At 43.8% G+C, this 17,527-nt stretch overlaps 1 protein-coding gene across 24 annotated transcripts in view; it reads right to left on the reverse strand.

The window, feature by feature from the left end:
* The window catches only part of plecb (plectin b), a 189,204-nt gene that overhangs the window by 77,582 nt on the left and 94,095 nt on the right, over positions 1–17,527 (reverse strand). For 2 of the 24 annotated variants that reach the window (XM_045704613.1, XM_045704607.1), the window contains exon 1: positions 14,333–14,456. The exons of 20 other annotated variants lie outside the window; for them this stretch is intronic. In XM_045704613.1, the coding sequence (XP_045560569.1) occupies positions 14,333–14,441 (109 nt within the window). In that variant the 5' untranslated portion in view covers positions 14,442–14,456. Of the gene's footprint in view, positions 1–14,332; positions 14,457–16,216; positions 16,321–17,527 lie in introns of those variants that run through there. 2 more of the 24 variants (XM_045704629.1, XM_045704634.1) reach the window with 2 other exon arrangements.

The following is a 17,527-nucleotide window of genomic DNA, read 5'->3' on the forward strand; positions in this document are numbered from 1 at the left end:
TCACTGCCAGATGCTACCCACAGGGGGATCTCCAACCCTCACATGTCTATCAATGAGCGTAGCCACATAGTGGTTCATTAGTTCATTAGGTACACCCATCTAGTACCGGGTAGCACCCCCTTTGCTTCCAGAACAGCTTGAATTCGATGGGGTATTCTATGAGGTACCGGAAAACGTTCCACAGGGATGTTGATCCATGCTGACGCGATGGCGTCACGCAGTTGCTGCAGATTGGATGGCGGTACATTCGTGCTGCCAACAGCCCATTCCATCTCATCCCAAAGATGTTCTATTGGGTTGAGGTCAGGGGACTGACCAGGACACTCAAGTAAACTGAACTCACTGTCATGTTCCAAGTGATGTTTTTCCACTCCTCAATTGTCCAGTGTTGGTGATCGCGTGCCCACTGGAGCCGCTTCTTCTTGTTTTTAGCTGACAGGAGTGGAACCCGGTGTGGTCGTCTGCTGCAATAGCCCATCCGTGACAAGGACCGATGAGTTGTGTGTTCCGTGATGCCATTCTGCACACCACTGTTGTACTGCGCTGTTACTTGTTTGTTTGTGACCCACCTGTTAGCTTGCACAATTCTTGCCATTCTCCTTCGATCGCTCTAATCAATGAGCTGTTTTCGACCACCGGACTACGACTGACAGGATGTTTTTTGTTCGTTTGTCGCATCATTATTGCGTGAAAAGCCCAGGAGGGCGACCGTTTCTGAGACACTGGATCTGGCGTGCCTGGCACTGACAATCACACCACACTCAAAGTCACTTAAGTCACTTGTTTTTCCCATTCCAACGTGTATACACAGAAAAATCACTAGCGTTTACTGCTGATGGGTATTGAGTGAAACGGAGAGATTTGGGAAGGTTTAGGAATGTGCCATGAGGAGAGATAAAAGTATGGCTTTCCAATGCCTTGCAAAGAAGAGCACCTATTGGTAGATGGGTAAAAAATAAATAATATGCAGACATTGAATATCCCTGAGCATGGTGAAGTTATTAATAACACTTTGGATAGTGGATCAATACACCCAGTCACTACAAAGGTACAGACGTCCTTCTTAACTCAGTTTCCGGAAAGGAAGTAAACCGCTCAGGGATTTCACCATGAGGCCAATGGTGACTAAAACAATTACAGAGTTTAATGGCTGTGATAGGAGAAAACTGAGGATAGATCAACATTGACAAAATAAGGAATTCTGTACAGAAACATAAATCCTGTTTGCCACAAGGCACTAAAGTAATAATGCAAAAAATGCAGCAAAGCAATTTACTTTTTTTCCTGAATACAAAATGTTATCTTTGTGGCAAATCCAATACCACACATTACTGAGTCCACTCTCTGTATTTTCAAGCATAGTGGTGGCTGCATCATGCTATGGATATGCTTGTCATCATTAAGGATTATGGAGTTTTTCAGGATAAAAAAAAGGAATGGCCCTAAGCACAGGCAAAAACCTAGAGGACAACCTGGTTCAGTCTGCTTTCCAACAGACACTGGGAGATGAATTCACCTTTCAGCAGGACAACAACCTAAAACATAAGGCCAAATCTACACTGGAGCTGCTTAACAAGAAGACAGTGAATGTTCCTGGGTGGCCGAGTTACAGTTCTGGCTTAAATCGTCTTGAAAATCTATGGCAAGACTTGAAAATGGTTGTCTAGCAATGATTAACAACCAATTTGACAGAGCTTGAAGAATTTTGAAAATAATTAACGGGAAAATATTAAACAATCCTGGTGTGCAAATCTCTTAGAGACTTACCCAGAAATACTGACAGCTGTAATCACTGCCAATATGATTATAACATGTATTGACTCAGGGGTGTGAATACTTATGTAAATGAGATATCTCTGTGTTTCATTTTAAATACATCTGTAAAAATTGTCATTATGGGGTGTTGTGTGTAGATGGGTTAGAGAAAAAAGAAAATATGAATCCATTTTGAATTCAGGCTGTAACACAACAAAATGTGGAATAAGTCCATGGGTTTGAATACTTTCTGAAGGCACTGTATGTTGTAAATGGAAGCTTCCATTTATGTATCATTAAATGTTGCATACTGTAGTTTTTTCCAGTATAAGCTTTTATGTTGTTTGAGGACAACAAACCTGTACTCTTTAATGGCCATGAACATTCAATGTAACCAGTACTCTTCAAATATATATATATATATTTTTTTATTATTATCTAATTTTCCTTGTTTCAGGTCAACATCATAAGCAAATTGTACATATATTTTAATTCCAAAATTAAACAAGGTAACATAAAACATAACCAACAAACACCAAAACAAAAACATACACAAGCAATAAGAATTATACATTCCCTTTCAGTTCTCTGCTCTTAATTTTTATTTTCCTCATTAATTGCTTTAACATGACTATTTTGTATTTTCCTTACATACCATAAAATAATTTAACTGTCGCAAAATGTGTAGCTGTAGTGTGTAAAATACCCCTAAAAGAGTATAGAGGCCTATTCAGCAAGATATTTATTTTATACAAGAAAGAGACCAGGGTCCAGTTGACCAATAAATTAATAGAATTTTTATATTGACACGTCTTCAGGTATCTGGGAAGATTAGGGGGAAGGGAGAGTCAAAAGGGGTCCCATATTGTATAGAAATCACCTTCCTTGTTCCTAAATATAGCACTCATTTTCACACTTTAAAGATCTCACAGTAACACTGATTTATTGTTGGTGGCTAGTCTTTAATCCGGTTAAGGAAAATGTATTTGCAGGCCACAAAGAGTCATTTCTGAAGAAGATTGAGCTGTGCTAAGGTAAGTGAGGGCCTATTCCCGACGACACCTAGTCCAAAAAGCCATCGGTCCATTCTTATAGGACATATTAACATGCTCCACAGCTCCGTTTTGACATTTTCCCCCGAAATTTTTTATTCATGGGCAAGTCCAAAAAAGATGGCCATGCGTGCCTTTTTCCTTCTTATACTTACAACAGGTGTCAGAAAATTCTGCTTTAATTTATAACATATAATAGGAGTCCTATGAACCGCTTGCATAGTCTTGTATGGGATCTTGCACCTTGTTGCAAGTGAACAGTTGTCTTGTGTGTTTAGGTCTTTCAGCTTTCAACAGGAGATTGTCTACTGGGGGTAACCAGTATTCTTTATTGGGCAGTCCCATAGCTTTGATAAGGGTTTTAGGGCTTCACAGATAATGGGAGATACTTCTCCTAGATTAAATATCACTTAGAAAGAACTTCTCGGGATAAACAGAATGATGCTTATGTATACTAACGAGGGTGTGCTGTTGAGAAATCCCCTGATGAGGGCAGTGAGGTATAAATAAACTCTTAGCCTAGGACCGGATGTGTTTCCATGGTCCCAGAGCAACTCATAAATACAGCCTCAATGACTGGCACTCATGAGGTCCACATGAGGTCTGTACGTTGTTCCTCTGTGTTTTGGCAGGGTCAATTGCTCTGCCCTCTCCCCTTCTCTCAGAGGACACTGAACAGCATCCAAAGTCAACAATCTGAACCAAACTACACGTCTGATGTATAACTCTGCTCCCCATGTGCCCCCTGTTGCATATGTCCACTGTTTAGCTTGAAATTCTGGAACTTTCTGTTATGAATACCATACCACACCAACACAGTGTTGGTGTTAGGGGGATATGTGTTATTTCGTACACACTCATGGTTCCTGGAATGATAAAAAGCACACAAGTGAATCAAATTGAATCCCTCCCTCCTGGCCGGAATGTCAGTAGCAGCCTCCAGAGTAGGTGTGGGAGTTGTGATTGTTTCCAGGAAACACTGTGGAGCTTTCCTCCACACCAGAAACTCAGTGCCAAGCCACTCACCCCAGTCCTTCTATAGCATCAGCCTATAACAGAATTATGAGTGTTTGTGTCATCCCTTGGACAACAGAGAATGATTTGTGTGTGTGTACAATTGTAAGAAAAGATACATTCTAATGAAAATGTAGCAACTCTTGAATTACTGTAAAAGTAGGGTAACAGATAGGGCAGATGGCGCCGTCAGGTAGGGCAGCCGTGCTTCTAGTTCCTAGGTAACTTTTCAGTGTTTTTTATGTGTTATTTCTTACATTATTAGCCCAAATTTGTTTTTGTGTTATTACATACAGCTGGAAAGAACTAGAGAGGACTTCAGACCGACTCAGGAGGCGCGCACACCACCCACTGCTTCCGAGTATATTACTCGCTAATGTTCAGTCTCTGGATAATAAAGTTGACGAGCTCAGGGCGAGGATTTCCTTCCAGAGAGACATCAGGGATTGGTATATACTCTGTTTCACGGAAACATGGCTCTCTCGGGATATACTGTCTGAGTCAGTACAGCCAGTTGGCTTCTCAGTTCATTGCTCAGACAGGAATAAATATCTCTCTGGGAAGAAGAAGGGCGGGGGTGTATGTTTCAAGATGAACTACTCATGGTGTGATTGTGATAACATACAGGAACTCAAGTCCTATTGTTCACCCGACCGAGAAAACCTCATAATCAAATGCCGATCGTATTACCTCCCAAGAGAATTCTATTCGGTTATAGTCACAGCCGTGTATATTCCCCCTCAAGCCGATACCACGACGGCCCTCAAAGAACTTGAATGGACTTTATGCAAACTGGAAACCACATATCCTGAGGCCGCATTTATTGTAGCTGGGGATTTTAACCTCTATGGGCTAGGTGGGACGCTTGCGTCCCACCTACGTAACAGCCACTGGCAGCCTGTGGCGCGATTTTCAAAACCTTAAAAATCCTATTACTTAAATTTCTCAAACATATGACTATTTTACAGCTATTTAAAGACAAGACTCTCGTTAATCTAACCACACTGTCCGATTTCAAAAAGGCTTTACAACGAAAGCAAAACATTAGATTATGTCAGCAGAGTACCAAGCCAGAAATAATCAGACACCCATTTTTCAAGCCAGCATATAATGTCACCAAAACCCAGAAGACAGCTAAATGCAGCACTCACCTTTGATGATCTTCATCAGATGACAACCCTAGGACATTATGTTATACAATACATGCATGTTTTGTTCAATCAAGTTCATATTTATATCAAAAACCAGCTTTTTACATTAGCATGTGACGTTCAGAACTAGCATACCCCCCGCAAACTTCCGGGGAATTCGCTAACATTTTACTAAATTACTCACGATAAACGTTCACAAAAAGCATAACAATTATTTTAAGAATTATAGATACAGACCTCCTCTATGCACTCGATATGTCCGATTTTAAAATAGCTTTTTGGTGAAAGCACATTTTGCAATATTCTAAGTACATAGCCCAGGCATCACGGGCTCGCTATTTAGACACCCGGCAAGTTTAGCACTCACCATAATCATATTTACTATTATAAAAGTTTGATTACCTTTTGTTGTCTTCGTCAGAATGCACACCCAGGACTGCTACTTCAATAACAAATGTTGGTTTGGTCCAAAATAATCCATCGTTATATCCGAATAGCGGCGTTTTGTTCGATGCGTTCCAGACACTATCCGAAATAGTAAAGAAGTGTCGCGCGCATGGCGCAATTCGTGACAATAAAATTCTAAATATTCCATTACCGTACTTCGAAGCATGTCAACCGCTGTTTAAAATCAATTTTTACGACATTTTTCTCGTAGAAAAGCGATAATATTCCGACAGGGAATCTCCTTTTCGGCAAACAGAGGAAAAAAATCCCAAAGGCGGGGGCGGTCGGGTCACGCGCATAAGCCCAGTGTCCCTTGATCGGCCACTTGAGAAAGGCGATAATGTGTTTCAGCCTGGGGCTGGGATGACGACATTCTGTTTTTTCCCGGGCTCTGAGCGCCTATGGACGACGTGGGAAGTGTCACGTTAGAGCAGAGATCCTTAGTAAATGATAGAGATGGAAAAGAAGTTCAAGAAATGGTCAGACAGGCCACTTCCTGTAAAGGAATCTCTCAGGTTTTGACCTGCCATTTGAGTTCTGTTATACTCACAGACACCATTCAAACAGTTTTAGAAAATTTAGGGTGTTTTCTATCCATATGTAATAAGTATATGCATATTCTAGTTACTGGGTAGGAGTGGTAACCAGATTAAATCGGGTATGTTTTTTATCCAGCCGTGTCAATACTGCCCCCTAGCCCTAACAGGTTAACAAAGCAAATTTGAGGAAAACGCTGCCGAAGTTCTATCAACATACTGACAGCCGTACTCACGCTACTAAAACACTCAACCACTGCTCCAACTTCCGGGATGACTACAAGGCACTCCCCCGCCCTCCCTTCGGCAAATCTGATCACGACTCCATTTTGCTCCTCCTTTCCTACATGCAGGAACTCAAACAGATAGTACCCGTGCTAAGGACTATTCAACGCTGGTCTGACCAATCGGAATCCACGTTTCAAGATTGTTTTGATCACACGGACTGGGATACGTTCCGGGTAGCCTACGAGAATAACATTGACGATGACTGAGTTTATCAGGAAGTGTATAGCAGATGTTGTACCCATTGTGGGTATTAAAACCTACCCTAACCAGAAATCGTGGATAGATGGCAGCATTCGCGCAAACTGAAAGCGCAAACAATCGCATTTAACCATGGCATTCCCTCCATAAGGCAATTAAACAGGCAAAATGTTAGTAGAGAGACAAAGTGGAGTTGCAATTCAATGGCTCAGACACGAGACGTATGTGGCAGAGTCTACAGACAATCATGGACTACAAAGGGAAAACCAGACACGTCGGAGACACTGACATCTTGCTTCCGAACAAGCTTAATACCTTCATCGTCCGCTTTGAGGATAACACAGTGCCACCGACACGGCCCGCTACTAAGGACTGTGGGCTCTCCTCCGTGGGCGAGGTGAGTAAGACATTTAAGCGTGTTAACCCTCGCAAGGCTGCCAGCTCAGAGCATGCGCAGACCAGCTGGCTGGAGTGTTTACGGACATATTCAAGCTCTCCCTATCCCAGTCTGCTGTCCCCAATTGCTTCAAGATGTCCACCATTGTTCCTGTACCCAAGAAAGCAAAGGTAACTGAACTAAATGACTATCACCCCGTAGCACTCAACTTCTGTCATCATGAAGGGCTTTGAGAATCTAGTCAAGGATCATATCACCTCTACCTTACCTGACACCCTAGACCCTCTTCAATTTGCCTACCGCCCCAATAGATCCACATACGACGCAATCGCCATCGCACTGCACACTGCCCTAGCACATCTGGACAAAAGGAATACATTTGTAAGAATGCTGTTCATTGACTATAGCTCAGCATTCAACAGCATAGTAGCCTCCTAGCTCATCATTAAGCTTGAGGCCCTGGGTCTGAACCCCGCCCTGTGCAACTGGGTCCTGGACATCCTGACGGGCCACCCCCAGGTGGTGAAGGTAGGAAACAACACCTCCACTTCGCTGATCCTCAACACTGGGGCCCCACAAGGGTGCGTGCTCAGCCCCCTCCTGTACTCCCTGTTCACCCATGACTGCGTGGCCACGCACCCCGTATCCACATCGACGAGACAGCAGTGGAGAAGGTGGAAAGCTTCAAGTTCCTCGGCATACACATCACTGACAAACTGAAATGGTCCACCCACACAGACAGTGTGGTGAAGAACAGCGCCTCTTCAAACTCATGAGGATGAAGAAAGTTGGCTTGGCACCTAAAACCCTCAAACTCTTACAGACGCACAATTGAAGGCATCCTGTCGTGCTGTATCACCGCCTGGTACGGCAACTTCACCACCCACAACCGCAGGGCTCTCCAGAGGGTGCCCAACGCATCCACAGGGGCAAACTACCTGCTCTCCAGGACACCTACAGCACCCGATGTCACAGGAAGGCCAAAATAATTATCAAGGACAACAACCACCCGAGCCACTGCCTGTTCACCCTGCTATCATCCAGAAGGCGAGGTCAGTACAGGTGCATCAAAGCTGGGACCGAGAGACTGAAAAACAGCTTCTATCTCAAGGTCATCAGACTGTTGAATAGCCATCACTAGCACATTAGAGGCTGCTGCCCTATATACATAGACTTGAAATAACTGGCCACTTTAATAATGGAACACTAGTCACTTTAATAATGTTGACATATTTTGCATTACTCATCTCATATGTATATACTGTATTATATTCTACTGTATCTTAGTCTATGCCACTCTGACGTTGCTCGTCCCAAAATGTATATGTTCTTAATTCCATTCCTTTACTTTAGATTTGTGTGTATTGTGTCTATTGTTGTGAAATTGTTAGATATTACTGCACTGTTGGAGCTAGAGACACAAGCATTTCGCTACAGCCACAATAACATCTGCTAAACACATGTTTGTGACCAATAACCATTTGATTATCTTTGTTGTATTTCCAATCTCTATATCTATCTCCATGAGAAAGGATTGCCATAAGCCTGGATTAAACTGTGAACCACCTGTAAAACATGTTCTGCCTGAGAACTAGACAGATGAAGCCAGTGTGTGCCAATTATGCAAAACACTTCAAACGTTCCATCAACCGTCTGGGAAACACCCTCTCAAAACTAACCATCCTCCGAATATCACACACCTACTAGATACACACTATGCATAATAGGTGTAGAAAGAAAGAAAAATCCTTCAAAAATAAGGTAGAACTTCCATGAACAACAGTTTAAATTTACATTTACATTACATTTAAGTCATTTAGGAGACGCTCTTATCCAGAGCGACTTACAAATTGGTGCATTCACCTTATGATATCCAGTGGAACAACCACTTTACAATAGTGCATCTAAATCTTTTAAGGGGGGGGTTAGAAGGATTACTTTATCCTATCCTAGGTATTCCTTAAAGAGGTGGGGTTTCAGGTGTCTCCGGAAGGTGGTGATTGACTCCGCTGTCCTGGCGTCGTGAGGGAGCTTGTTCCACCATTGGGGTGCCAGAGCAGCGAACAGTTTTGACTGGGCTGAGCGGGAACTGTGCTTCCTCAGAGGTAGGGGGGCCAGCAGTCCAGAGGTGGATGAACGCAGTGCCCTTGTTTGGGTGTAGGGCCTGATCAGAGCCTGAAGGTATGGAGGTGCCGTTCCCTTCACAGCTCTGTAGGCAATCACCATGGTCTTGTAGCGGATGCGAGCTTCAACTGGAAGCCAGTGGAGAGAGCGGAGGAGCGGGGTGACGTGAGAGAATTTGGGAAGGTTGAACACCAGACGGGCTGCGGCGTTCTGGATGAGTTGTAAATATTTGCATGACCCCCTAAGGAACAATTTGCTAGGTATGGTTGCCTGGGGCGATGGTAAACAAGCACAAATGGAAAGGTTAAAGTTCAGAGAGAGAACGAAAGGTGATGCACCTTGTACGCGAAAGAGAGTTTTAATGGTTTTACTTAGCCACGCCCGCTTACAATGACACTGACCCTGTATATAGCTTCCTCTCTTATTTCTCATGTTTTCTTTACTATACACTATACAGTATATATATATTTGTTCAGATTATTTATTATTTGTTGTGATGTTTTTATGTTGATTGCTGCACTGTTAGGTGGAGCTTGCAGGTTGGGCATTTCACTGTACTTTAAACTTGAACTTTAAAATTAAACTTGAACTAGGTCAGGTCAGCAAATGATAGCCTCTTCCCGTTCCAGTGGGATCGTATTCATTACCTGTTTCAGTCCGTTTGGTGCCAAATGAATGTGACCCAGTACAACAGAGCCAAACTACCGCTCCAATACAGAAGCAGGGGAATTGGCCACTGTATAATATACCCGCTATTATAAACCGGGTGGTTTGAGCCATGAATTCTGATTGGCTGAAAGCTATGGTATATCAGACAGTATACCACAGGTATAACAAAATGCTTAGTTTTACGTTGGTAACCAGTTTAACCTGTTAGGGCTAGGGGGCAGTATTGACACGGCTGGATAAAAAACGTACCTGATTTAATCTGGTTACTACTCCTGCCCAGTAACTAGAATATGCATATAATTATTGGCTTTGGATAGAAAACACTCCAAAGTTTCTAAAACTGTTTGAATGGTGTCTGTGAGTATAACAGAACTCAAATGGCAGGTCAAAACCTGAGAAGATTCTGTACAGGAAGTACCCTGTCTGACCATTTCTTGGCCTTCTTTGCCATCTCTATCCATTACAAAGGATCTCTGCTGTTACGTGACACTTCCTACGGCTGCCATGGGCTCTCAGAAGGCGGAAAAAAGCTGAATCGTGGCTTTGCAGGCTCTGGCTGAAAAAAAGTAGCGCGTTTGGGTAGTGGCTGGTTACAGTACTGTGAGACTCAGGCGCGTGCCCGCGTCGACCGAATGCTTTGTTTTCTTTCCTCTGTTTACCTAAAAGCAGATTCCCGGTCGGAATATTATCGCTTTTTTACGAGAAAAATGGCATAAAAATGGATTTTAAACAGCGGTTGACATGCTTCGAAGTACGGTAATGGAATATTTAGAATTTTTTTGTCACGAATTGCGCCATGCTCGTAACCCTGATTTACCATTTCGGATAGTGTCTGGAACGCACGAACAAAACGCCGCTATTTGGATATAACGATGGATTATTTTGGACCAAACCAACATTTGTTATTGAAGTAGCAGTCCTGGGAGTGCATTCTGACGAAGACAACAAAGGTAATCAAACTTTTGTAATAGTAAATCTGACTTTGGTCAGGGCTAAACTTGCTGGGTGTCTAAATAGCTAGCCCTGTGATGCCGGGCTATCTACTGAGAATATTGCAAAATGTGCTTTCACCGAAAAGCTATTTTAAAATCGGACACCTCGATTGCACAAAGGAGTTCTGTATCTATAATTCTTAAAATAATTGTTATGTTTTTTGTGAACGTTTATCGTGAGTAATTTAGTTAATTGTTAGTAAATTCCCCGGAAGTATGCTAGTTCTGAACGTCACATGCTAATGTAAAAAGCTGTTTTTTGATATAAATATGAACTTGATTGAACAAAACATGCATGTATTGTATTACATAACGTCCTAGGTGTGTCATCTGATGAAGATCATCAAAGGTTAGTGCTGCATTTAGCTGTCTTCTGGGTTTTTGTGACATTATATGCTAGCTTGAAAAATGGGTGTCTGATTATTTCTGGCTGGGTACTCTGCTGACATAATCTAATGTTTTGCTTTCGTTGTAAAGCCTTTTTGAAATCGGACAGTGTGGTTAGATTAACGAGAGTCTTGTCTTTAAAATGCTGTAAAATAGTCATATGTTTGAGAAATTGAAGTAATAGCATTTCTAAGGTATTTGAAAATCGCGCCACGGGATTCAACTGGCTGTTGCGTAGGTGGGACGAATTCGTCCCGCCTAGCCCAGAGAGGTTAATAGCAATAATCCTCCTCTTTGGTTTGTGATATATAGCCAATATACCGTGGGTAAAGGTATGTGATCCTCACTACTCTCATCATCCCTCTGTATATTAAGGATGGAATCCACCTAAGGAGGCATTGAGTGGGGTTGGGGGACAGAACTGTCATCATGCAGGCGGCTTCCAGTGACAGAGGACAGTTGGAGACCAGATACCCTTGATAACACCTGGTCACTGTCACTGCACAGGAAGAGCATCAATCACCAAGAGTACCCCCATCTACTTAACCCTTTTACTGACTCTGATGAGACTTCTTCCCGCTGCATTCCCCCAGCTACTTAACCCTTTTACTGACTCTGATGAGACTTCTTCCCGCTGTATTCCCCCATCTACTTAACCCTTTTACTGACTCTGATGAGACTTCTTCCCGCTGCATTCCCCCATCTACTTAACCCTTTTACTGACTCTGATGAGACTTCTTCCCGCTGCATTCCCCCATCTACTTAACCCTTTTACTGACTCTGATGAGACTTCTTCCCGCTGCATTCCCCCATCTACTTAACCCTTTTACTGACTCTGATGAGACTTCTTCCCGCTGCATTCCCCCATCTACTTAACCCTTTTACTGACTCTGATGAGACTTCTTCCCGCTGCATTCCCCCATCTACTTAACCCTTTTACTGACTCTGATGAGACTTCCTCCCACTGCATTCCCCCAGCTACTTAACCCATTTACTTCCTCCCACTGCATTCCCCCAGCTACTTAACCCATTTACTTCCTCCCACTGCATTCCCCCAGCTACTTAACCCATTTACTTCCTCCCACTGCATTCCCCCAGCTCCTTAACCCTTTTACTTCCTCCCACTGCATTCCCCCAGCTCCTTAACCCTTTTACTTCCTCCCACTGCATTCCCCCAGCTCCTTAACCCTTTTACTTCCTCCCACTGCATTCCCCCAGCTCCTTAACCCTTTTACTTCCTCCCACTGCATTCCCCCAGCTACTTAACCCTTTTACTTCCTCCCGCTGCATTCCCCCAGCTCCTTAACCCTTTTACTTCCACCCGCTGCATTCCCCCAGCTACTTAACCCTTTTTCTTCCTCCCGCTGCATTCCCCCCAGCTACTTAACCCTTTTACTTCGTCCCACTGCATCCCCCCCAGCTACTTAACCATTTTACTTCCTCCCGCTGCATTCCCCCAGCTACTTCACCATTTTACTTCCCCCCGCTGCATTCCCCCAGCTACTTAACTGTTGATGATGCTTCTCTGCTGTGTTCAACTTGATGCATGCATGCGTGTGTGTGTGTGTGTGTGTGTGTGTGTGTGTGTGTGTGTGTGTGTGTGTGTGTGTGTGTGTGTGTGTGTTCACAACATACATGACATAGTGGATGTTATTCTACCTAGATGCCAGGTCATGATATTATTGTGGATTGTTTTTTTCTCTGTAGGAGCCCAACATTGATGCTCTTCCTGTTCAGTGACAATCACTTAGAGTAGCCCCCAGCTACTTAGACCTTTACCAACTCTGAAGGGTTTAACAGAACATTATCATTTTGGGTGTAGTGGATGTTATTCTAGCTAATCACTGGCTCATATTCTAGCAGCCTGACATGTAAACAACATTTAACATTTAGTTACACAGAACCCTTCATGCATTTAACCTACAGACTGTGTCACTCCGTATGACATTACCCATCACAGATCTGATGTTGATTCAGACTAGCACCTTGAAGACATCAGTGTTCCTTGTTGAATGGCTGGCCCACCTATGGATTTCTACATCTCTCTGTAACGCTATCTGTCTGTCCGTAGGGTGGGGACATCACTGCCCTGTCTCCAACCTGACAGGTGCATTAAACCATGACCCTGGTAACTGTGCTTAACCCCACCTAAAAGGATACAAGGCAACTTTCAACTCCCACAGGTGGGCACATACACACACACACACCAGGTCGACACCGACGCCGACAGGCATAGCCTTATCCATGACTGAAACAGGTTTGGGAGCTTACACATTGTTCACACCGGACAGCCCCTCATCAAACTACCTTACAACAATAAGCGTAGCTAAGTCTCGCTGGAGTGGAGGTGGGGTGGTCAGGCGGAGCGCCTCAAGCTTTCTCAGTGTTGTGACTTGTCATGATGGCTCTGGTGGGTCTAACGGGTCACAGGAAAACCTGCACCACGATACCAGGTGATAGGCTTCCCATGTTACCATGCACTTACTGTGTAATGAGAGCTAAGCCCTTTGCTGCTGCTGCGGTAAGGTCACTTCAATCACGTACCGGGTGCTCACGTGGTATCAGCACGGAAAGACCCCGCAACCGTCATGGCTTGCCACGGGTTATGCCCTCCGACCACAGAGGTCAAGCATGAAAGGGACTGCCTTACATGCAACCTTTTCGTAAAAGGCAAAGCTGGTGTAAGCATGCAGGCTGAAATTAGCATGTTGTAAGCCAATTCAATCACAGCAAATCAAATCAATGTTGGAAGTACTGGAAGGCACTTATGACCCTCATATTAATTTCAATCTGAATCTAACGGATAAATGGTCTGTTCTGTGCTAACGCCAAGATGAAAATGTGATAATAATATAATATTGTATATACTGTAGCTACTATTTATTCAGAGAGGCTTGATAGATTTGCAATTCATCGATTTGTGATATAAGTAATGACCTTTCAAACCTTGGACACGGATTCAGATCCAAAGAATAACAACTACAGTGATATTAACAGATCAGCTACACCCCCCCCCATGCCTCTCTTACCACATGCCACGACTGCTAACATGACTAGGATAGTAGCCAGCATTTAGAGGGTTAACTTCCAACACAAGAGGGCTGAAGAGAGTAAAGCAAGAACGAGAGAGAGACCGAGTTACTGTAGGAAGAGAGAGGGCTGGTGAGACAGAGAAGTAGAGGGAAAAGGAGACCTACTGAATGGTACAGCCGGCTACTCTATGACTTTGACTCTCCTTTACTTAAGGTTAGTGTGTCTTAGTGGGAGATTACGATTGAAAAGCCCTTTCCCCTTTTCTCCCTATCTCCTGAAGTTCTCTTACCTTGCCTCCTCAGTCTCGTCAAGCGCCAGACTGCGATCAGGGTCACTATGTGCCCCAAAACCACCAGGGCGGGGAACATGGATCCTGGGGGGCTCGCCACAGCCAGCATTAGGACAGAGATAAGCCCAGGACAACTTTGGCAGCACTGACAGACAGGTGGCAGGGCATGGAATGGGAGGGGAGTGGGGCCATGTGGGTGTGTCAGAGGAGAAGAGAGGTGGGAGGGTGGTTTAAAAAATAAAGACAGACAGTTTCAACCTTTCCTGGCCAACACAGTGAACCCCTAGCTATCTCTCACTCGCTGCTACGCCCTCAACACTTCTTCTGTCGCTCATCTAGGCTTCTCTCTGTTTACAACTCTCTCTCTCTCTCTTTCTCTTCTCTTCCTCTCTCTACATTCTGAACGTATGTTCCTATAATGTATGTGTCTGTTCTGTAATAACCAGGGCACCCTCTGTGTGTTTACAGTGTCTGCTTTCACTGCAAAGGGCTGTCTAAACTAAAGTGTGTCTAGTCACACTGGGCAATTAACTAGACTCTGTTCATGAAACATACAGACACACACGCGCAGTCAAAAAAGGCAAGATAGACTTCAAATGAAGGAACGGTTCGAAAAAACGACCACCGTAAAATGATGTAAAAAAATCCTATTGTCCCTCTTGAAACAATCTGATAATATGGTTAGAATTGAAGTAAACGATAACAGTAGGTGGAAGTTTACGTTGAGAGTATTGTGTTCTTAGCACGTTGAATTGAACCCCCTCTCTGACTCATTCCATCCTAGAGTATCAATGTTCATTTTGTTCCCCTTTTCTCTCTCTCACTGCTGCCTAATCGCTCCCATATGTTCCCCAATGAATGTCCCCCACCCCCCTTCTTTTCCAACCTCTACACATACAGTACATTGTAGTTCAACTGAACAAGGATTTAGTTCTACAGTATTTCGCAAGGAAGTAGGTGATGCAAATCCCTTTGTTAGGTCAATTACAGCGGGACTGGCTGGTCTGGAAGTGTTATCTAAAAAGGTCCTGTCACGGAGCGATCCCAAAAGGAGAAAGCCCAGCCCGAAGGAAGAATGGTAATCAAAGTAAGGCCAGTCATCCCAGGGTAAAGGTCTCGCTGTGATTTCAACATCTAACAACGGCATGTTTACCATACCAGCCCATCAATCACGCCTTCACACCAGTATCACCTCTATCTTGCAAAAGAACGTCCTTCGAGAATAAGAGTGAACTAAGCGCAGACAATTTAAAAGAGTCACCAAATAATCCTGCCTTTTAAATCTCTATGAAAGAAACAGATAGACTACCAGTTAACTTGCTTACATACAACAACAACAATCCCAAATGGCCTGGCGACACTGGTGGCTTGAGCAAGGCTTGTGCAAGACACGAAAACAGGTGTAGGCCTTATATATATTTTTTTTAAATCAGCTTTTCAGTATTCACAAATAGCCCAAACAGACACAGAGGAGTTTCAAATGGAGCAACACTATCCTTCTAGCCAGTCACAACACTATTTTTCTGGATGCACGTCTGTCCAACTCAGAGGACTAGACAGTCCCATCCGGGTGGCTTTTTTTTTTAAACAGTCATCAGACATGATTTGCAATTCAAGTCTGCCATAGTGCCAACAGGTTTAAATATGGAACAGAATCCCTACTTCGGTAGCTGAAGGTTGCGGTTAAGCGGCCGTGAGTGTGTACGTGTGTGTGTGTGGTGAATGTGCGTCTGTGTGTAGTACCGATGTGCGTTTCCAGCCCCCCTCTCAGCAACACAACAACATTTCACACACCGCGTTTGCCAAAAACACACAGACGGACAGCCGACAGAGAGACAGATGGACATTGACCACAACAACAGTCACCCCAGTCGGTTGACCTACCAGGTATGATCTTCATCTATGTTGTCAGGAAAAGAGAGAGGAAGAGGAAGTAGGAGGAACAGAGAGAGCCGAATCAGGGAAATGAGGGGAAAGAGGAGGACTCCTGTTTGTTTGCTCTCCGCTGCCCCGTTTCTCCACCTTCTTAATTTTGACAGCCCCGTGCCTGCTGCTAGGATTTGTCAGCCTGCTCTCTAGTGGCCTCACAATTAGAAGGGGAGCGAGGGGAACCGACAGGGCTGGGGGGGGGGGGCAGGGACATGGAGGGGGAAGGAGGGGAGGGGAGTGGGAGGCAAGGGGCGGTATTGAAGCTTACTGTGGGGCTATAAATACCAGACAGGGACAGATGATCACACCATCACAGTTTAGAAGCTGATGGAACCACCCTGGCGGCCATTTTTTGCTGCTACTACGCCAGGCTACCTCCCTTCTCAGATGAGATCTTTATTCAGTGAGATTATGTCACAGGTTTCAGCCAGGCCAGGAAAGAGACCCGACCCATTTAAGAGGAATCTGATGACGTATACAGTTTGCCTGAGCACATACTGTACCTACATACATGAAGTAAGTCCATCAGCTAATACTGTCATCAAATAGCCTACTATATTGCCATCATCTAATACCACTACGGTCAGTTAAGCTTTCTGCCAAAAGCCTATCATCTATGTGACATGAAGACACAAGTGAAAAATCAACAGGTGAAGCAGGACAAGTGGTTCTCAATTAAGCACCGTGTCAATTACAATGTACTCTAACATAAACCTGATTTCTCATATCCAGAACTGGAACTAATCTGGCTCAGGCTGGCTTGGTGGTCTTCTTTGTCACTTCTTTGGAATGTCAAACTTAACGGTCTAAATGCCAGTGAAGACACTCCTGTTTAGTGAGAGATAGATTGGCATGACCTAATCTCCAAGCCTCTCGAACTAATGATGTTGCTTTGTTGCTTTTGCAATGTATAACATTAGCTAGATATAGCATTTTGTTTTTTAAATTGGTGGCTATGTATCTAAGTGTGCTTGTGGCATTGTGAATTACAGTACTGACAATGTATGTTCCATTCGCAACAATACCATACCTACTTTCTGAGACAGCTTTTCTCTGGTCCCCTGTGTTTGAGGATGAAATAGGCCTTTCTAAAACCACTATTATGTGTTCAATGTTAACTAGGCCATTTGGAGCTCTGTGAAACTGAAAATCAGTTACAGAGATCGAAGATTTCAATATTTTGTCTGCTAGGAACTGATGTTCTTATAGGATTATCGATAGCCCAAACACAGTTCCTAGTAATATTGACATGGAATATTTCCACCA

The sequence above is a fragment of the Salmo salar genome, chromosome ssa02 (genome assembly GCF_905237065.1).
Source record: "Salmo salar chromosome ssa02, Ssal_v3.1, whole genome shotgun sequence".
Taxonomy (NCBI): domain Eukaryota; kingdom Metazoa; phylum Chordata; class Actinopteri; order Salmoniformes; family Salmonidae; genus Salmo; species Salmo salar.